The 23088-nt window shown below is 44.7% G+C and overlaps 1 protein-coding gene across 1 annotated transcript in view; it reads right to left on the bottom strand.

The window, feature by feature from the left end:
* The window catches only part of LOC135239947 (protein unc-13 homolog B-like), a 65874-nt gene that overhangs the window by 4447 nt on the left and 38339 nt on the right, over window positions 1-23088 (bottom strand). The window contains exons 19-32 of the mRNA XM_064308957.1: window positions 22840-22925; window positions 19667-19793; window positions 19211-19307; window positions 18757-18900; window positions 16833-16910; window positions 16412-16489; window positions 5509-5597; window positions 4739-4885; window positions 4139-4262; window positions 3102-3158; window positions 2645-2725; window positions 1957-2104; window positions 747-839; window positions 134-293 (exon numbers count right to left, since the gene is read on the bottom strand). Of these exons, the coding sequence (XP_064165027.1) occupies window positions 134-293; window positions 747-839; window positions 1957-2104; window positions 2645-2725; window positions 3102-3158; window positions 4139-4262; window positions 4739-4885; window positions 5509-5597; window positions 16412-16489; window positions 16833-16910; window positions 18757-18900; window positions 19211-19307; window positions 19667-19793; window positions 22840-22925 (1509 nt within the window). The remainder of the gene's footprint in view (window positions 1-133; window positions 294-746; window positions 840-1956; window positions 2105-2644; window positions 2726-3101; window positions 3159-4138; window positions 4263-4738; window positions 4886-5508; window positions 5598-16411; window positions 16490-16832; window positions 16911-18756; window positions 18901-19210; window positions 19308-19666; window positions 19794-22839; window positions 22926-23088) is intronic.

The raw sequence follows: 23088 nt of genomic DNA, 5'->3' as shown, positions 1-23088 counted from the left end.
TTCAGAGGAGTAGGGGTTGGGCTGCTCAAACCGAGACTGTGGGGGTGGGGGGGTGGGGGGGGGGCATAGGGGCTACAAGGGGGGTAGAACAATGTTGCCGTGCTTGCTGGTTGCCGGGTATCTCTGCACTCACAAGTGGAACGTCTCGTTGAACTTGGGCGCCCAGCTGTTGTTCTTGGACTTGGTGGTGAACCTGCGCTTCTTGTCGCTGAGGTGGGGCCCAATCATGGTGATCTCCACGAAGGGACGGAACATTCCGGAAGTCTGCCACTTCAGGTCGTTCGCTGCCACAACTGAGAGAGAGACAGGGAGAAAAGAAAGAGGGAGAAAGCAGGTGAGAGAGAAGGGAGCAGAGGAAGTGATTTGTATATTACAAAATAATTTGAAATTATAAAGAGTAAAGTGAAAATACATTTTTGCTAAATAAACATAGCATGTGAGTATGAGGCAAGCACACAAGAGATATTCAAAAAGCTCTTTTAGTTGCATAAAGGTGAGGGAAGAGAGCCTATAAGGTTGCAGGTTCCATTCCCAAGCTGTCCATTCTCAACTGTACACTGCTGTTGTACAACTGAGTTCAACCTGATTTGCTTCAGCAAATAACCAGCCATATAAATAAACATTATAAATGAATACTGTAGCTGTATAAAGCTGTTAGTGGCTTTAGAACACATAAAACCGTATACTAGAATTCTGGCAGGAATTCTGGGATTGGGCTGTTCCCCGCGGTGGATTTTGGGGCTCACCTTTCACAGTGACTTTGTGTTCCCCTGTGCCAGGGTGAGTGAAGAGGTCAACCTGTATGGACACCTCCCCCACGGACTTGTCCACTCCCGACCCTACACACATACAGAGAGAGAGAGAAAACACAAGATCTAAACGACTTCCACGAACAACTCACCAGTGTCTAAAATCCCAAAAGGCTAAAGGCCATGCATTGTGTGAATGAAAAACCCTGCTGTTTATTTAGCAGCCAAGCACATGATATTTGCGGATCTGCATACACACAACAGGGCCTGGTAAAACTGAAAAACGAATTATCTGCAAAAGGTATGTACGTATATGTGTAGGCTTGGAGATGGTTTTCAGTCGTTTCTACTATTAATAAAATTATACTAGTAACTAAGTTACTAGTTAGTCATATCAGTAAGTCACACCAGAACAGAAAGTTTCCTTCTGGTATTACTGCCTTCATACTGATATGTCATGCCACAGTGTCAGAACCACGTCAGGTAAAACTGTCAGGTCAAGCGAGGGGAGTATGAAGTAAGGTAAGGCAAGGTAAGAGAGAGGGGTGACGTTAGCCAATGAACTGGGGAGAGAGGCTTTCATTCCGAGTGGCTTTCGTGGGCCAGAGGGAATTCTGGAGGGTGAGGGTGGGCTTGGGGGTGGGAGGGGGGGCAGGGAAATGCAAAGGTGGCGAATAACATAGCCCCACCCCCTGGCTTGGGGGCTGTTGTCACCTACCCCTGGTTGGCTGAATTTTCTCGCTAGCTGTAAACCTTATACCTCGTCCATTGTGCACTTGAAGGACGGACAAAAGCAGCAGAAAAAGAAGGGAGAACAAAGATGACAAAAAAGAAGACAGCGACAGAAAGAGGGAAAAAAGACAGAACATACAAAGAGCATCTCCAGGACCTGGTAGTCTGCCCCTCATCCCAGCCCCCCTCCCAAAATTTTGGGCTTTTATCTGGGCTTTGCCCGAGCAGAGGACCAGTCATGGCAACTGAGGAACAACGGGTCCTCTCTGCAAGCCCTCTGCTGGCTCATGGCTGCTAGCTAAAGAATAATAGTGAAAATGACTAAAAACATAAAGAAGCTGAATTCCCGGTGTCAAGGTTTCAGTCTCTGGCAATATGTCAAAAGGCTTCTGAAGAATTACAGAATAAAAAGAGATTTGTAACTGAATACAGAATGAAGTGTGTGAGGTTGGGTGCGGCCAGGTCAGGCTCCTACCCTGAGCGTGCTGGGTGGTGACGAAGGTGCGGATGAGCGTGTCGGTGGTCTGGGTGTACAGGGACAGGGCGTAGCGCAGAGAGGAGAGTTCCGGGCTCTTCTCCAGGAAGGCCTTCTTCAGTCCGTTTCCTCCCGCGTGAAAGTATTGCTGCGGGTGCAAGGCCAAAGAAGAAGGTTCATATCATCGAGTTATCGTCAAGGACCACCCTGTTTATCAAAGGCCTTCCTGGAAGCTAGTCTGCTGAGGCCTGCTGGAGTTCTGGAGTCCTGGAATGCCTCTTCATTACTAATGCTCCAGCTGGAACCCCACACAAAAACTTCACTTTTCAGGCGTTTGTGTGTGGGTCACTTCAAAGAGCAGGCGTAGGCATCTCATAGTGCTCATAAAATTTCTACAGAAGTTCAAAAAAAGGCAGTAAGGTTCAGCAACATATACGTAATCAACACATCTGCAGATTCTTCCAGCTCTCAGAAAATGCCTGGCTTCTAGGAGATAAGATGCTCTAAAGACAAGATAAGATTGCTTACACGATGTGGAACTGTAAATGTGGCAGCTTGCCCTATGTAAGGCTGTACGATAAGCAATCCATAAGCTATAGCATCATCAACTGCCAATAACTCCCAAGGACGTATGATCTACATGGCAGAAGTGAAGGATGCTTCCAGAACACGGCCTCCTCTTCCTCACCTTTATCGTGTCCAGCGCCACGTCCATGACTGCGCACTGCTTGGGCGTCAGGCTTTTCGCCTCACCTGAGACCATGTGATCCTGCATAACCAATCAGAGAGAGGTGAGTGGGCGGGGACTTCCCTTGATATATCTCCTCTAATGTAATGCACATGGAGCACAGGATGGCTTAAATTATATTAACATTTAAAATTTAGGCATTTAGCAGACACTTAACCACTTACACGTGAATGTTACAAGGCAAAAAAACAGGGCTACTTCTAGAAAATGTATTGATGTAAAGGCAAGAGAAACAGTAAGAGATGCAGTTTCTACAAATAACAGACTTAAAGCATCTTAAAGACATCTAACCAACACTAAGGGCTCAAGCCAAAGTAATGTGTGTGAAAAAGTGAGACTGTGGCACCAGTGGAGGGGTGCTGTATTGTGAGTTGGGATGGGGGGCAGTGGGCAGTACCTTGAGTTTGGACAGCTGTCCCAGATCTTTGGCAGCAGTGAGAATCATCTGGGCCCCCTGCATGAGGTCCCATGGAATGTGGGTCAACAGACACGCAGACATGGGCAAATTAAAGATTAGTCTTGTGTAAACCAACCGGGACATGAACAATATTTTCAAATGAATCACATTAACTCAGTGAACGCAGGTCTGAGGTAAAGATGGCAATCTAGGCACGAACTGGACATGCTTTATTGTGCCTACAGCAGCAGCAGGGGGGTCTGCTCCCAGATGGAAAAGGCCAGAGAACTTTTACACCCCTTAAACCGCATTTACACCCCTGGGGTCTGAGGCTTCCTCACAGTCACCAGTTTAGCACAGTCATTGTGTTCATCCACTCCACCAGAACTTCTCCTTCAAGCAGTTCCTGGTTACAGAACTGCACTCAGATCCTGAAATTTATTCAACAGTCCACTAGAGAGCGCCAACAGCTCACTGAAGCATTAAAGCAGAACTAGTCTACACTCCACTTATTTTGTGCAGAGGGGGAAAGTCCAGGGGTCAGAAAGTAAAAGTCCTGCTACGTGGAACTGGGCGGGGCTTACGGAGGTACTGTTGAATGAGGGTGTGCAAAAGGGCAGGGATTATGGGGGTACTGTTGAATGAGGGTGTGGAAGAGAGCAGGGATTATGGGGGTACTGTGGAATGAGGGTGTGGAAGTGGGCAGGGATTATGGAGGTACTGTGATGAGGTGGGAAGAGGGCAGGGATTATGGGGGTACTGTGAATGAGGGTGGAAGAGGGCAGGGATTATGGGGGTACTGTGGAATGAGGGTGTGGAAGAGGGCAGGGATTATGGGGGTACTGTGGAATGAGGGTGTGGAAGTGGGCAGGGATTATGGGGGTACTGTGGAATGAGGGTGTGGAAGAGGGCAGGGATTATAGGGGTACTGTGGAATGAGGGTGTGGAAGTGGGCAGGGATTATGGGGGTACTGTGGAATGAGGGTGTGGAAGAGGGCAGGGATTATAGGGGTACTGTGGAAGAGGGCGGAGCTTACGGAGGTGTCGCTGCTCTGCGGTAGGACGATGGTCTTCTCCAGGCTGTTCATGACGATCCTCCACAGCTCCTTCAGCACGCGCTTCAGCACGGTCTTCTCGCACACCGTGGCAAACAGCATCAGGCTGGGAGGGCAACCAGAGACATTTAGGTGAGAATGCAGATTATGCCCATGGGAATTAAAACTCGCATCACCCATTTGAGAATGCAGGTTTCCCGCCATGCCGAGCCAAAATGGCACCAAATGTGTGTTAATGCAGATTTCCTGGAGTACAGCCAAAATGGCAGTGTGTGTAAGAATGCAGATTCCCCCATGGAAAGCCCAAATGGCACCATGTCCAAAAGAATGCAGACCAAGCAAGTCTTCCCTGTACAGCCAAAATGGCGGTCATTTAGAAAGCTAGTTTGCTACTTTTATTGTCCAAACAGAAAAACTGAATTGTGTAACATTATATAGTAACACAGCACAGTACATTGCACATTCCCTAATAAATATACTGGGTTCAGTTATTTCACAACCTCGCGTGGCACACTGCACCCTGCTCGGGTTTCCTGCATGTAGAGCCAAAATGGTACCCCGGGTGTGGAGGCCCACACTCACTTTCCATCCAGGAAGTCCATGAGGGGCCGGAGGACGTTGTCGGAGTCGGCTTCCACCGTGTTGCGGCTGTTGGCATTGACCGGGCCCTTCACCTGGTACAGGAGGTCGGCCATCTGCCTCATGCAGTCATCAATTCGGCTCTGGAAACTGGAGGACAGAGGGACACAGAACACAAGCGCTCAGCACCAGCATGGATGTTACATTACATTACAGGCATTTAGCAGACGCTCTTATCCAGAGCGACTTAGACTGTATCCAATTATACAGCCGGATATACTCTGGAGCAATGCAGGCTAAGTACCTTGCTCAAGGGTACAACGGCAGTGTCCTACCGGGGAATCAAACCTGCGACCTGCAAGACCAGCTCCTTAGCCATTATACTGCACTGTCACTTGGATGCAGAGTGAAGCGTCAGGATTACACAAACCATGTATTAAAGTTGTGTGTGTGTCTGCTGGTAGTGGAAGTGTCTAAGTATGCATGTTCTGTTTGTTTAAGTGTATTTGGAAGAATCCATATTTTTACTGTACGTGTACAAGTCTGTACTAAAGTGCGTGCAAGTACGCTTGTGTGTTCATGTGTCTGTGTACGTACGTGTGTCCCTGTTTGTGAGTGTACATCTGTGTGTGTGTGTGTGAGTGCATGTGGGAGTGAGTGGGTAAAAGAACACGTCCGCACGCGTGTGTGTGTGAGTGTGTGTGTGTGTGTGTGTATGCATGTATGTGAGTGTGTGCGTGCGTGCGTGCGTGTGCACGTGCAGCCCCTCCCACCTGTTCCCGAAGGTGGCGCTCAGCTCGTCCAGCACGTTGTTGAGTTTCACCTGCAGCTCGTTCAGCAGGTCGCTGGCCTCCGGGTCCAGCTGCGAGCAGACAGACAGACAGACAGACAGAAGAAAAACAGGCAGGGAGGGGGCACCGTGATTAGACTCGTCAGCACCGCTAACAGGTAAGACTCGCCGCGCGGCTCAAACCAGCAGCGAGGCCTCGCCGTGTCCGAGCTCCGCAGCGCCAAATTATTCCATTAGCCCTTTCAATCATTTCTCTCTCAACATCAACGCGGGCGCCACTCAACCAACTAAAGCAAATCACTTCTCATTCAATCAGAATTAGTTACAAGGCGAGAAAAAAGAAAAAAACAAAAACAATCTCACGGAGTGTGATCACCTGTAAAAGAAACATGAACCTGGGAAAAACAACATTAGAAACACACAGCAGAGAGCAAAGCACAGAAAGGGCCATGGTGAAGGGGAGACTCTAAAAGGGATAGTTCACTTTCCAGGGTTTAAAAAAAAAACATTTTTCAGTGTATGTTTTCACTGGGCCCAGGCAATTTCTGGGTGTGATGAACATCTTGTGTAGAGTAATGTTGTCTCCAGATGTTTAACGTGTGATGGTAAGCATCTAAAATACTCTCTATAGCACAAAAAACCTGTCTGGGCCAATGAAGAACATACATTAAAACTCAAATAATGCAAAAAAAAAAAAAAAAAAAAGAGAACTAAGAAAAACCCAGTAAGTGAGGAGTGTAAATATTTTAAACCCTTCTCTTTGGTTGTGCCATTGCTTCCACAAGGTGACACGTTGCTGCTTTTTGAAAATACTATTTATATTTATATCACAGCAGCGAACGCGTGACTCCTGCCTACAAGACATCTCTCTTGTAAAAGAGATTTAAATCACAATGAGACAATCAGTGTAAATAAAGACCAAGCAAATAGAAAAAACCCCTTAACCAGAGACATAAGCGTAGTAAGTCTCCTCCTTATGAAACAAGCATGGCTCTGTAGTTAGTACCCATCCCTCACAGTAGGATACCAGGTGAGTGACTGAAGCAGGTTTAGGACTCTGGCCGTTGATTGGCAGGTGGGATGAATAGGATCCCGGTTGCCCCCGGAGACGGCAGCTCCACAGGTTGTCCAGCGTTTCCTGTTCTGAGACCGCGCGGCGTTCCATAGCATCTCCCTAACGACCTCGTTAAGGCTAAACGATTTGCGCACGCCCCAGGCCATCCCAGGATAGTGGCTGGTCTTCCTCCTGGCAATGTGTCCCCCCCACTCACCCGCCACCCTCTGTTTGAGGACGGAGGGAGTTCCTGCGATCTGCCCTCGGGGCCCAATTGGCCGGGAGACGCGTTAACATTGGTCCCGACGGCTCGTCAGTCTAAGCCAGCGTGCCTCGTTTTTTCGCCTTTCGTTTAGAAATCCAGGAGGGCGTGACTCTACCGCTGGTTCACTGGCAGATTCCTGTCCCATCATGCTGCACTCTTTTACAGGATTCCAGCACAGTCCATGTGCTATTTCCTTTTCAGCTACCTCAGGAAATTTTCATACAAAGTCATCCACTGTCATAACAATATAATCACTATACTAATTTCTTTGCCTAAAGTGGGGGACAGACTAACTCAACTAAAAATCAACTGTTATGGACTGACAGCCCAACAATATGCACTTGTACCTGATTAGCATGTCCACCGTTGAAATGCAGAGGTTTGTGATTGGGCAGAAAAAGGGGTTATTCTCTCTTCTATTAGTATGGGAGAGTGAGGCTTTTTGAGGCCACGTGATGGGCGGAGCTACAGTGAAGTGTGCTGTCAATCAATTACATGTGAACAAATGAAAAGAGCTATTCACTTAGCAAAACTATGATTGGCTTAAAGCAGTCATGAGTCATTGATCAAAAATGACAGCTCTGCCCATTTTGGGAATTCATTAAGCCCAACTCTTCCATTAGTACTATTGAACCTACACTGAAATGACCCCAGACTCTACGGAAATGAATGCAACTACTGGGGGAAAAGGAAAGTTGTTCATTGTCGTATTTTCTGTGTGAAAGCAAAATGCAAGGACTAGTTCCTTTATGCCAAATCCAATTAAACCCAGTGACCTTGCAGCATGTCAAGAAAAAAAGGTTTAAAAACACACAGAAAACAAGACCTGAGCAACTAGCCCTCAGCTCTGTTCAAGCCCACCTTTTGTGTGCTGGTTTCAAACTTTGAAAGAGAATAGATGGAGGGTAAAAAAACAAAAAAGAGAGAAAATCAGTACTGATGTACATAAAAAGCTGCTTAGAAATCATTGCATGAAGTCTACCTGATTTTCCAGTAAGGTAACTGGACAGTGACCAAATGGACTAAAGGTTCAGTGTGTCTACAGCAGTCTACAGCCAGCAGCTGGAGTTCAATATATATGAAAACATGTTCCATAATATGCCAGTCCTCTGTTGCAAGACAAGAGAGACTACGACTGGCAGATGCCTAACATTCTGCAGTCAAACATTGCTACAGCATGGTTTTACACACACACACACACACACACACACACACACACGTAAATACTACATGTACTACATGTACACGTTTCACTACATTTGGGGTAATGTACTCCTCTGTACAGGACTGCAGCTGTAGCATATTTTGCTCAGTAAAGATGGATATAAGCAGCATATTTACAATGCCAATGCCTAGAGTCATAGATCCATCAAACAAGGCACCTTGTAACTACTTCCAATAAATGCTGTGATATTTTCATAAAGTTTCACAAGGTGAATGGTGAGATGCGTCATTGTTAATTAGCTGGATGATCACTACACCAGACCAGGCAGACGGGGGGGCTTTAGGTAAGACGGAAGGGGTCTGGTACGTCCCACATGCCAAACACACAGCAACACTGAGGTCAACCCACCTGCTTTTCCATGTCTTTGGACTAATGAGGTGAAAGTAAGAGGAGGGAAAAAAAGACAAACATAAACAACTTGAAAAAAACATACAAAAGATCTGAGAAAGAAATGATTTTAATTAGCTTCATTCAACAGAGGGGTAGACTGAGTCCAGCTAAGAGAAGTCGAGCTCTCCAGGAAGCATATTTTAATAACCGCAGGTACTTTTTTGTGCCCCATAAATAAAAAACTAACCCAAGAACGCAAACGCACAGGCGTTCCACTTCCACCGTATTACCGAAGGTACAGGCAAAGTAAAATCACCTTGGGGAAATGCTACATTGTGCATATTTGCAACAGACAGCAACAGACTCTACTGCCTTTAAAAAAGCAATTCACTGGGCTTAGGGGAAAGCCAGCCCGTTCACTTTAGTTACGCGCCAACCGCTTAGCACACGTCTGCCACTTCCTGTGTGTTCCCCAGCGGCTAATGGTCTTATTCCCACTTTCAGTTTATAGGCTGACTGAGGCAAATGCGTGAAGATAACATCAGAGAGCTGTGCAGGCCAAGCAAAGCATGTTGTGACATCATCAATTAGCTTTCCCGCATCGCCCACCCGCTGAAAGCATTACTCAGCCACATCGGTGAAAGTAAACAACTCACACAATCGGTCAGCCTCACACAAGAGCTGCCTTAGACTCACAGATCACTGACACACACCGTGCTGGGTGCATGCACACACACACACACACACACACACACACGCACACGTGCACACAGGTGCATGCACACACACACACACACACACACACATGTCACACCAACAACACACGGGACATAAGCACACGCATCACACACACACACGCACAGGTGCTCACACAGCACACTACAAAACACTACAGGTACACAATAAACAACACACAACCCCGCAAAGTGTCACACTAGTGTGCATGTGCATACATTTTACCCACACATATTAACAATCACACACACACAACCGCCTGTACAAAAAAAAGATACAACAAAATACACAGCTGAGGTGGAACATACTCCTCACCTCCCTTAGATGAAGGCTTTTTGTCACATAAAGGGGAAAGGCCTCACCAATCTAATCTATAGCATTAACCCACCTGCTTAGTCTTGCTGTCCACCTTCAAGAGAAAGCAAGGAAAAAGATGGAGATTTAATTCACTGGACTTCGGTACAAAAAAAACGCAGGCTACAGGCTTATGGCCTTGCTATTTTTAACTATGGCAGGGAGAGGACCAACAGTGCAGCATCGGGGAAAACATAATGGTGCTAGATTACAGGCCAATCGCCAAGAGGGAAGAGAAAGCATCCCGTCCAATCATGTCCGTTCCATTAGCGCCAGCTTTGCACACCGGGTCCGTTCACTCATGGTGACTGTCCCTGTCTCTCCCCTGGCTGCTTCCCCATCATTAGCAAAGGCAATATGAAGGGGCTGTGACAGGGGGTGAGTCCAGGAGGCAATCAGCCACACGAATCAGGCACCACAGTCTTCCGTCTGAGCGCTCACACAAACAGAATTTCTGCAGAATTTAACACAACTATTTTTAGGGTGTGTTCATGTGTGTGTGTGTGTGTGTGTGTGTGCGCGCACGGGTGTGCACAGGTCTGGCTGTTAGTGTGCGTGTGTGCGTGTGCATTTGCGTTTGTGTGCATGTGTGTTGGTGTGTGGGTATGCATGTGTGTGCGTAGGTCTGTGTGTGTGTGCATGTGCATGTGAGAGAGAGAGTGGGTATGTGGGTGTGTGAGTGTGAGTTTGCATGTGTACGTGTGTGTGTAGGTCTGTGTGTGCATGTGCGTGTGTGTGTTTTTGTGTGTGTGTGTGTGGGGGGGGGGGGGGGGCACTCTAAATCTAGACTCCTGACTAAAGAACACACACCTCATCATCCACCACCTTGGAAGGGAAGAGGATAAAAAAAGGGGAAAAAATGTCTGGTTAAATGGTACCCACATACAGCTATTAAGGTATGACCAGAGATCCCTAATGGCCCGTGGAAACAGCCAATCAGCTACAGGAGAGTGGGCTCTGTCTGTTTTTTCCCTTCTCAAAGTCATGTGGACTTTAATGCTAATACACCAGAACACAAATACACTAAATCAGTTACTTAAAGAATGACAATGATCAAGAGAACAAAGCATATTTACATTTAAATGTACATACACAGTACATATTCATATATACTCTATGTATGGTTCACTGTGGTATAGAAATACAAATTCTCTTTTTCAAGCAATTTAAAACATGGCAGAGTGAAAGTTTTTTTTAATACATTTGATAATGTAAAATTTGTAAAGTCTTCAAAAATCAGACATGGACACCCACAGGCAAAATGTCTCTCGCCTTGATTTCCTGATGAAGCGCATGCAATGCCATTTGAGGAAGACAAGTACCGTGACGCATGACTGGAAGGTCTGGATTTTGTCGACGTTGAAGTGAGTCAATTTTTCCCCCCTCAAAGCAAATGCTAATAACTCCAATTTGGAAGAGAGGGGACTACTGTGTCAAGAGAAGGGAGAGCTTTGGGCTTAGGAGGAGAGAACATTGAGGCAGAAGGATAACCTGTATTAATCATTACTATTCTGGACCCGTGACATTTATCTCAAAAAAACAAACTCCATCTGTCAAGGTTTCTGTCACTGAGGTGAACACAAACAACCTCTCCTAATGATCCAAGCCTTCACATCGCCAAGAATAACACTGGCATTTCTGCCCTGTCCAAACCATCCGCCTGCAGCACACGCCAATCCTGCCCACCTCGACCCCAATACACTGCGGGCGGACGGGAACTGCTGGACGTTAAAAAGTTTATGGAAGTGAAACTAGCTGCAAGTTTTATAGATCAGAAAAGTTCATTAACTACATAGTTTTCTCTTTTTTTAAAAGTGTGTGCGTTTGTGTGTGTATGTATGTGTATGTGTGCGAGTGTGTGTGTGCGTGTGTGACAAGCACAGCTGGTATTTTCACAATGATGGCACGATAGACCATGGGTTAAACATAATGACCACTTTGGCCCCTACCATCTGTGTCGAAATGTGAAAATGATAGTTTTTTCTGTTGTAGTTCATATCGTATCACCTACAGAAAAGGATTCGACACAGCATGTGTCATTTCCATATCCCTATTCCCTTCCTGCTACAAAGACACACAAAACATGTCATGTACTTTAAACGGTGTCACACCGAGAGCTAATACTCAAAGGGGCCTATCCGACAATTTCATCAAGAACGAGTCTCAAGTGAGAATGTTCTTTGTTGTATCTTTCGTGCTGTACAAAAGATTAAATACCTAATAATCATTTTATGAGGTAAAATGAACAGATGTCACACAAAGCTATGCTATGACACTGGAATTGAGAGTTCTAAAGCATGGTTTTTAAACACTACAATGCCTGCTGACACCGATCATGCAATTCTAAGCTCACAATATGACATAATTCAACAGGCAGTTCAGTTTGCATATTTTACAATATTTGATTCTTTATGCATTAGCTGTCAGTTTTTCTCTCTTGACCTTTCTTCCATTCAAAGAGGGCTCCACTTGAATGGCCTTTTAATCCAATGCCTATTATGATGTGGAACTGCCAGAGGCAACTGTCAATCTTGCTAAATAGATACGCACAATGGAAATGAAGCCTGGGTGAAGCCTGGGAAGTGTGTCAGTACTGCAAAGTGCAGGGAAGCAAAAATGTTCTCCTATCAGTAATTAGAAGCGCCAGTTATTTTATTTCCATCAATTAATTTAAAAAGTCTAAATGTTGAAACAATGCATGAGAGAAAGCTAAGACATATAAAAACAATATATAAATAAAGCGTAAAGCATTTATCACCACCTTAAAACAGGTAGCTTGTGTGAAACTGACATGTGTATAATTAATACCATTGTAATAGCAGTGTAATAAACAACATAAAACATGTTATATTTACATAAATGGCTTTGTCAATTGCTTTAGTACTGGGGAAAGTGAATAAGGAACTAACTGCAGAAAGGAGAAACCCTTATAAATATAGAAGTATAAAAATAACATTTCCATTACTCTTGTAATAACAGTGTAATTACGTGACTATAGGGTACAAAATGTAAATTACAATTACAGCAAGCATTTCAATGCTGCTACCAGTGTTATAATGTTAGTATTCGTGAAATGGAGCTTAAGACGCACAGAGAATAACACATGTCTCTGATAGGTTTGAAACACTGCGGACACACTGATCTCAGTCACACCTATTCCCATATTCAGACTCCACGAGAGGTCGATGGCTTCCTACAATGTTTTTTGTTGTTGTTTTTTTTACTGCAGATGATGGCACAGTATTAACCTGGCAAAAAACGCATCACGTTTTCATTCACCATTATCCGTTGTCCACGGCAACGGCTGGTGCCACTCTTCTCACTACCATGGCCTGGTTCAACTACACACTATGAAGGTTGTCTGTCACTTTCTGGCTGGTCATCAAGAGTTTGTAAGGGAGATGAGCTACAGGAGACAAATCCAGCAGAAGGGGGGGAGGGCTGCTGGAGTCAGCCCCCCCCCCCACTTCTAGCTTTCCTCAGACTCACCTTTGCTTCCAAATCCAGAGACTGATGCCAGGAGAGATCAAGGGGATGGAGAGAGGCAAGAACTCAGTCTCATTATTTTACCCTTCTGCAATTATTCTATATTATATTATTTTTTTCAAGCTACAAAATGTTTCTTGTTAATTTCACTGACCATAAAACATTTGAATTCAGTATGAAATGTTATGGGCAAAGCAATAAAATCGAAAACCCCCATGCCACAATAATATATTTATGCAAAATTATTTTGCACCTGAAGCTAAATTAAACTGGAATGAAACTATTTTGAACTCTTTGCCGTTTAAAAAGTTTCCATATTTCTTTTTATTTATGAAATATTGTAAAAGTTAAAATCTGTAAGGCCCCATTGAGTGTTTTTTTAACTATGTTGAAAAGTAAAAAGATAAAAATCACAAATAAAAGATTTCTCCCTAGACCTACACGCACACACTCACACTACCCTAACAAATGCAAAAGTACAAAATTAGCTTTATTTCTATAAATATGTCTTAGAATCATATTAAGTACAGGGTAGTTTCATAATAAAACAAACAAAAAGGTTAATCCTGAAGGTTAAACCTATGTGCTACGGAGGGGAGCACATGCATGTCTAAATCTTGGCCAAATAAATAGCAATGCTGAGATTAACACTGATATAAATAATATTGGGGGCAAAACCCAGGAAAAATGGGACTGGGCACCCTTCACCAAAAGTCATACCCACCTGTCCGTCATCCTCCTCTAGCTCCACCTCCTCAGCCATCTCAAGAAGAGCGGGAAAGGAGAACGTTTAGACTGATTTTCACGGGGACGGCTACTCAACCCTAGGTCTGGTGGGAATGCGGTATGTGCAGGTTTTAGAGCACCCAAAGGCTCAACCACTTCAGTAGATCGCTGTCTTTATCTTTACTAAAACCAACACAGCTTTTCCCGCCATTTCTGAGAGCGGTAGCGGTTTAGAAGGGGGAGGAAACGAGGGGCGGTGAGGCACTACTTCACACTTGTGGTCTCTATGGAGGGTGGGGATCAGGGCAACATGAAACCTAAATTGTCAGTGAAATCAAGAAAAGACACAGAAGTGGACACAGGTCCCTCACAGATCAGCAAGACCAGACAAAATTTCTAGTCACGACACCACAACTGTATATTTGGCTGAGATGAACACCACAGACTCACACGATACTCAGCTCCGTATTCTTAATCTGAGCACTAGAGTTCTGTCTAAAGTTCTTCTCCCTTGCCGATGAAATTGCTCCAATTCGATTGGCCTTCTGAAAATTCATCAAGGGGAGTGATTATGTACAGTACTGTGGCACTGGATGATGTGTACAGAATTAAAGCACCACAAACTGTTACCACCCAGAAAGGGCCGTAGGTCAGAAGCAGAGAGGACCGAAGGAACACAGGAGCTCAGTATCTGCTGAGTCTGGAGAATCTGTAAGACCGTATTTTCACCGTTTTGTCACGTTAGGCCAGAGGTGATTCAGGGGTGCGGACATGGGGATTACTTAATTAGTAGGGACTTCAGAACTCCACTACTGATGGATGGGTGCTACATTAGTATTCTATTCTAGCCCAAGTTGGGGGTCAATTCCCTTTCAATTCAATTCACTCCATTTATTCAACTGACAGAATTGAACCGAATTGTCCCTGATTCTAGCCTTTACCTACCATGGCTTCCTCTCTTGCCATCTGCATAAGAAAGATATGTAAAGATACAACGATTACTTCCATTCAAATTCCAGGAAGGGAAGATGCAAACAACAGTCGAATCCTCATAGTGAAGACATGACTCCACACAGAACACCAACAGTTTTCACAGAAGTGAGTACAAGTGGATTCAAAGAGGCTCATAACAAACAAGTAACATGGCAACAAAACAACATGCAAAATACACAAGAGAGCACATTTAAAAACCACAAATAAAACCAACGTCTGCAACGAATATGCTTTTAAAACCTGTTTACATCAGGCGGATTAGCTAAGGGTACGGTTGAAGAGCACATCCACATAAGGCTTGTAGGTATTTTCGGACTAGAGAGCGCTGTTAATGTGATCAAGTGAGTTGCCAAGCAAAAAGTAAGATGACTCAGAGCAGAGCGGGGAGGCACGACCACGGGGGGGGGGGGGGGGGGTTATGTAGTGTGCCCACAGCACATCATAATTATATGACCGTGTTTGTTCCTTGTGTTTAGTTACATTGTGTGCCATCCCATTCATGAACGTAGTCACCCAGCACAGGGCACTACACAGCAAGTACTCTGCATCATCCACACGCCTGACTGGGTCAACCTGATGCAAAATAGCCCTGCAGAAGTATACATAATGACTGGACTGATTTCCACCATTACAGCACCTGGGTCAGATGCATGCTCCAGACACACTGTCCTATATGGACATTTCCATTCAGGATTACTATGGACAGCTAATGGGGTCAATCAGTAAAAGCAGTAAATCGAAAGGACTCAGCTATCCCCTCTTTACAAATAAAATGGAGGACAATCCCATTTTAATGTATGCAAAAAAGGAATTAAAAAGCACCCATACATGTCCTATGAGGATTTTTTTCAGTTAATTCATTGGAATTTTGATTAATTTCCTGAACTGCCAGAATTACTTGAATTGAAATAGTATTCATCCCAACATTGCCCACCGCAGACATTTGCGAAGTCAACACACAGCTTGCTGTTCGCTAACAGACTGTGCCAGCAGATTCCTCATTGCAATTTCACCACATTAGCGACCTTCACAGCCGATCAAAGCCAAGTCACGATCGCTGTTCCGCAGCTCACTGCCTATGGTTAACAGCTTTGTCTTCATTCATAAAAGATCTCCACTCCGCTCCAATTTTCAGTAAAGACAAAGCACAAATATATAAACATGTCAAGCATTGCCACCTTCATCAGTGACATGGGTGTTAGAATCAGGGATTCTCAATCTTATCCAGAAAGGGCCGGTGGGGGTGCAGGCTTTTGTTTCAAAAAAGCAGTTACACACCTAATTCTATTAATCAAGGTGAAAGCCTGCACCCACACTGGCCCTTTCTGGATAAGATTGTGGACCCCTGTGTAAGATACTCATTACACAGTAAACTCTTCCATGTGATGTTCAATGTCGATTTTCAATTCAGCTCCAGAACCAAAAATGCAGTTGACCTCAACCCTGACGCTCCAGTCATAGCATTGACCAAACATTTCTCTCGTCATGAGGACATCCAACTTTACATTTTTTTCTTGTAAACCAGACTGCTTCTCCATGAACCCAGGCGAGGCTTTGCATCTGGAGTTCTGAAGTGACAACCGACCCATCCTGCAGAGAACCGCTCTGACCTGAGTGCCGTGAACACAAGGCCGACCAGACGCCTTTGAAAGTCATTGGGAAGAAGCTGGTTTAGGCCACACCCCCACAGAGGACTCCCCACCGACCTCCCTCCTCACCTGCTTGGCTCCCATTGATTCGAACATCTTCTCCAGCTGAACACGTAGCTGCTGCACATTGTTCATGAGCACGCAGGGCTGCCAATCAGAGGGGGGGGAGACAGCCAATTAGTTAGACCCTGCAGGCCAGTGCTACCCAGCATGCTTTGCAATGACTTATTTAATGAGCTCTCTTCTAGCCATGAATAAAACTTGCTTCAACGATGGCTTCTTTTAAAAAGCAACTGTCTCTTACATGTAACTGTATGTAATTGACTGAAGAATTTCTTTGCCTTTGTATGTTTTTTTGGTTTTTTTGACTATTCAGCGCTCTCGGACACCTTGGTTTAAGAGTGTGAGACAAAAATAAAACTGAGTCATTGCCGCATTGGTTTGTTGATCATTTGACAAATAAATATGAATAATCCACACAAATACTTACGATCTTTTCTTTGTCACAGTAGGTCGGGAAGCTCTTGGTAAGAATGGCACAGTACTTCTGGAGCACTTTGGCAATGGTCTGTTAGTGTGGGTAGAAAATAATAAGAAAACAAGACAAAGCAACTTATTACCAATAATCATACTTCCTAAAACTGATAAAGCATATGGAAAGCCCTTAATGTACCATTATATCAGAATAGCTAATAGCTTAAAACATAGTGTTCGAATATTATTTCAGTTTGACAGGCTATATTTGATTGGGCCAGACTGTTTTGTGTGCGATGAAGGATATTTTTTGTGCCTGCAACAATAATGGCTGGAGGCATAACATTTCTGTACCAGCTGCTTTGGAGATATATACAATTTATTTTTTATTTATTCTGGCTTTAAACCACAAACCTGAGACAGCCCCTATACCAGCCATGGTAAAGCCAAATTCAGTTACTCAATGCTCTGACTGCACGGTACTGTAACAGTCTGCAAGTCTGCAGATGAGCTTGCCTGGACTGGGTTTGGTACTATTTCAAGTCAGTCAATTGTGCTAATTTAACTGGAAAATGCTCATGGTGTCCTCTGAGGACTTTCCAATTAATTAAATTTAATTTCAATTCGCATTCCTAAATTGACAATATTGAAATCAAACCGACTCCCAACCCTGGACCCCGCAACCTTGGCAAGAGGGAGGAGTGGCCTGGCCTATCGGAACACTTCAGGCTCCGCCCACAAGGCAGCCTCAAACAGGAACGGTGAAATGGACCCAGACAAGCGCGAGGGCCGCTGAATTATGAGCTGCAAACAACAGAGCCTCGTCTCCCCCGCGCAGTTTACCGCCACCGCCTTTTCCAGCTAAATAGCGGGAAGTGAGCCTGACAGCTCCCCATGAATTTTTCATGGGTGCCGCGCCGAACGCCGTTCCTTCTGAAGGCAAAGTCGAAATGCCCGGAAACAATCCTTTAATAGGCTCCACAGATGTCTCCGGGTGCCCAGTGTGGCCTCGGGCCTTTTGTTTTCATGCAGTTCATTTTTATTTAATGAATACGTATCGAGTCCCTATTATACGAACGCCGAAGCCTCCGCTCATCTCACGGTTCTCCCTCCAAACGCAATTTCCGCAGCCAACAAAGCCATCTCAGTAATGTCAACATCGAAGTACCAGCGGAGCCAGGATAAACACTTCATTTGAAAGACTTTAACGCTGCAGAGTACACTCCAATAAAGTCAAACAGATCACAACAATTTTTAAATAAGCTTACACTTTAACAAAAATTTTCTTATTCGTGACTGTATACGTTTTTGTTAATAGCCTTTCAGAGACGATTCTCAGGGCTCTGATTAAGGATTTTCAAATAATACCCACAATCAAAGTATTACAAATTTCAAATAAATATTTGCCAGCCTCTTAAAGGGCACCTGGGGATGTTTGTTTAAAGAGGTACTCCTCAGTAACCAATCAGAGCTGGCGGGCTCTCTCAGTACCTGAGGGTGCCACAGTCAGTCACATTTTTATCAGAGCTTTGCAGACACTCCGTACTTTCAAATCCTCTTAGAAACCAGCGCTTAAAGCTTGGTGAACATTCGCAGTCATTAATTCTGGATGTTTGAATTGTACTGCCTTTAACTTATGTTATACCTCCTGCTCAATACACTTGCTTGTGTTTTCATTCTGTATTATTTTAATCTTTAATTTATGTGCTTGTTTTTCTTGCCTCTTATGTGGAAAGTCCATTACATGGGTTAATAATGACAATAATAATAATAAGAATAATAATAATATTACATATCAATATACATCTTTCATTTTCAAGGTATGACAATACAATTGTAATGTAATCAGTTTACAGGCCATAGTGGGATAGTATGATCCACAGCATTACTGAAATGGGGCTAGCCTCCACGTGATTCGGGAGTGACGAGGGAGCGGTTACCTTGGCGAATCGGCGGCTGTAATGGGCCATGACCTTGGGGTCGGGACATTCCAGCTTCTTAATGATCTCGAAGCTCTGATTGAGCTGGGTGAAGACGTCCACCACCGAGCAGGAGAACAGGGCGTGCTCTGAGGTCTGCTGGAACTGCAGGAGCAACGGAGGAGGGGGATGGAGGGATGGATGAGAAATAGAGAGGGGGTAGTGGAAAGGTGGGTTGGTGCAGAGACATAGGAGAGATGGAGAAGGAGGAAGGGGGGGGTTAATTTCAACCACGTCTGTGAAGAACCTACAGTGTGGACTCATGCTTAGGAGCTTAGTCTGATAATCCACATTTTGTTTAAACACAACATATCCCCCTGGAACAGAGATCAGGGATGTAACATGACACCTACAGACAGCACGACAGCACGGACAGACCAGAGTAACAGAAATGTACGGGATCCTCGCTACGTACTCCATCCTTTCTGTCCCGCTCCAGGGCCCCGTGCATGAACTCCATGGAGACCTCCTCATTCTCATCCAGCCACTGCAGAACAAACTGCAGGAACCAGCTGCAGAGAGAGAGAGAGACAGAGGGAACGAGGGAGATACATACAGAATGAGAGAGAGAGAGAGTAGGTTATACAGGCATCTAGTGATGTGTGAAATGGCAGAAGACCTGGGGGTGAAGACCAGGGCGGCAGTGTTGTGTAATGGGTAAGGAGCTGGCCTTGTAACCTAAAGGTCACAGGTTTGATTCCCGGGTGGGGCACTGCCGTTGTACCCTTGAGCAAGGTACTTAAACCGCATTGCTTCAGTATATATGCAGCTGTATAAATCGATGCAGATGTAAAAGTTTTGTAAGTCGCTCTACATAAGAGCGCCTGCAAAATGCCTGTAAGGTAACGTAATGAATGTGCTGGTCACTCACGCAGGGTAGTCCGGAATGATCCCTTTGAAGGCGGGCAGGTCCTTCACATACTCGTTGTACAGCCACTTGACCTTGAAGTGCAGGTTCATGTAGTCGGCGCTCTTGCACAGCTTGTGCTTCTCGTGCTCTGAGGATGAACCAGGTGCTCCATTAATAAACAAGTCACAGACAGACTGGAAAAAAAAACAAATACTGCTGTCCTGGTGGGAGTGTCGACAAACTGAAGGATATTTGTCCCGCTCTACTGCTTTTTAAACGTCCTTTTGCTGCTGAAATGAGAATATAATTCCAGGAAAGAAAGAAAGGACAGCACTCACAAAAACGTTCAATTCCTTTGAACATTTTCACACGGTATTTTTTTTAGAAGCACCAGTTACGTTGACGTTGTAGAGGAGAGGGAAATTGTACCACTTGATGCTAACAATCTAACCTTCACAGCCTCTTCCATAAAGTCAGTTAACTCATTAATGTCAGAGACAAGGTTTTGACTGGGTAGGTCTGTTCCACTACAGCCAGCCAACCTGACAAAGGTTAATTGCACCCAACTTAGTGATACGCTTAACGAATGAACGGAAGAGCTGATCTGTGTGCGGGAGATGTGTTTGTTTTGCTATTTGTCCTTTGCTGATTTGTGGAGGTGCGCACTACACACTCCGATATCCCCGTCCTACCATCCTCTTCCAGGACTAGAAAACGTGAGGCATTTGCCTGCATTTAATCTGATCCAGCACAGTATGCTGTTGGAGAAGAGGCGATTCGGGAGCCCGCCCTTTTCCATATCTCTGATCCACAAGGTCACACACGAGCAGAGGAGTCCAGAGGTGAGCTGCTGCTCTTTGAAACGCACTTTCACACAGCTCTTCCGAAAGGCTCTTTTCAGTCTGTGCCATGAGTGCCTGCCTAACTAGGGGTTTTCTCTGAAACAATTAAGCAGTTTACCATTTAAAATCACCATTTAATGTTTTATGTTCATCTCACTAGAACTTCAGCTTAATTAGAGTTTTTTTACTTTCGTAATTAAGCGCTCAGAATTATGCCCAGAGGATTTACAGCGTATAATTGGACCTACAGTACAGTGGTTACTGGACATCACATAATAACTCATGAAAGGCAGGTTTAAGAATGCCAGCCACTATGTGTTTATCCAAATTACTGTATTTTTCCTCACTTTCATTTTTGACACAGAACAACCCCACGGACAATGCAACAACAGTGTTTCTTTTTTCAGTCTGGCTGTAATGCCTTAAATGAGTTCCACAGCAAGATGGAGGGGTGAATAGCAGAACATAAGAACACACAAAGACACAAAGAGAGAGAAAGATCTGGGCAATGGGGGGGGTGTGTGCATTTGGAGATGGGGAGGGGTGTAGAACATGAGGATTGAAGACCACTACTCTCTTACCAGCGTAAAATTCATGCCTTCGAATGCGGAATGTGGAGGGGGCTGGAGGACAAATGTGAAAACAAACAGAACATGGGGAAGGAGAGAGAGCGAGAGAGAGAGAGAGAGAGAGAATGGCAGCGTGACAGGTCATGAGGCGCATTACAGAAGAAAAAATAACTGCATGGGTGTGATCTAACGACCATGTTTACCAATAACACGGCAAATCTGCACATTAAAACCACTTTAAAACAGGATTGCAATGAACAGCTTCTCCTCCCTGATAAACCTGATCCTTACTTGCGCTGTGAAAAGAGGCAAGAGCTTTCCAGAGCCCTGCGTATTCTCAGAAAAATACTTTAGCCACGCTTTCCATGGAGGAGCCCAAATAAAGCTTTCATAAGCACTGCAATAACACCTTAATAATGATGGAATTACAGTTAATCACTTCTGCCAAGCGAACAAAATGTCATAGGCTGCCATCATCCATCATCACCTTGAAGTATTATGGGATGTCATGCCAGTGTACCTTATGGCATCTATGGTGACACAGCACATCCCAGCAACATCTAAGACTCTTATCAGGTTTTTAAAGTCATGCATCTGCTGTGCTTATGAAGATGTTCTGGAGCAGAAAAACTTAAGAACCAAAGTGAGAGCACAATTTCTCACCCTTTTATCAGACCTATGCCACATTTTAAAAGAAAACATTTTGCAGTTTACTTCCAACTAAACTTGTCATAAGGATAGAGGTAATTTGAACTAAACTAAGTTTAATATCAAAATACTAAACCCTAAATGGGAACCATTCTAACTAATCTAAAAGCCTTTTCTTCACACTGTCAACCAAACAAGATCTAAGAGGATTCCACAGAAAGAAGGGTCTCAACCTACAGGTGGAGGAAACCTACAGGACTGGTCCTCTACAGCCTGGCTTACCCTTCTCCCAGTGATAGTGATCAATGCTATCCATAACTGCAAGAAAGGTCAGAGGTCAGGGGAGGTGGAGATGAAGAGGCGGTGGACAGACAGAGGAGAAGAGCTGGGAGTGAAGCAAACAAGCACATGGGAACAGGGCTACAACCAGAATGATGTATGTTCCATGCCCCACAAAACCAATCATCACGCGTGTACAACAAAACCAATCACATTCCTATTGAATAGACACCATGGAAACCTGAAGAAAGGCATGTGTAAGCAGTGGAATATTTCCTTGTCCATGTGAGGGTCATTTCATGTTTTTTGTGTTTAACTGTTATTTAACCAGGGTAGCCACATCGAGATTTTGACATCTCTTTTGCAAATGAGCCCTGGAGCCTGCATGTCTTTGGACCATGGTAAGACACTGCGGTACCCAGAGGAAACCTGTGTAAACACTGGGAGAACACGCAAACTCCACGCTAAGAGGATCCAGCAAACCACTGTGCCACGGTGCTGCCCATGAATGTGAGCACGTGGAACAATGTTGACGTCTGAAACAACTTCCCCACATGCCAACAGCCCCATGTCCATCAACCGGGTGGGTTGTGGGGATTAATCTCCTGATTGTCTGAGAACTCAATAACTGTGAATGAAGATAAATGCATGGCTTCCTGTTGAAAAGCTCAAATCAACACCACACAGTAAAATGTTCACTGTTAAATACACTCTTACAGAGTACATATGGTCCCTATAGGACTCGAATGTACTCTGTTGCAGTTGAATTAACACAGGACATATTACTGTGTAGAAAAAACATAATTATCAATCATAGCAACATAATCCTCTTCAAGAGACATAAATCTAGTCTCACCTTCCATGGCGTACTTCATGTCCTGGGCGAACAGCGTCCACATGACCTCCGCAGAGACCTTTCCTACGTTCAGCTCCTGGGGGAACCTGGGGAGGCAGAGTGAGGGAAGAGCGCTCAAGATGGCGGAACAGGGAACACGTGGCGAAACGGGCACTGACTGTACGGCAAGCGCAGAGAGAACGGCAGCACAAATCCCTGCGCTGGCCTGAGAATCGAGCCCTCTGCACAGACAGAGAGAGCAGACGTGTG

The sequence above is a fragment of the Anguilla rostrata genome, chromosome 14 (genome assembly GCF_018555375.3).
Source record: "Anguilla rostrata isolate EN2019 chromosome 14, ASM1855537v3, whole genome shotgun sequence".
NCBI classification, from domain to species: Eukaryota; Metazoa; Chordata; class Actinopteri; order Anguilliformes; family Anguillidae; genus Anguilla; species Anguilla rostrata.
The sequence above is the reverse complement of the archived record's forward strand: the minus strand, read 5'-3'. Positions and strand labels throughout refer to the sequence as shown.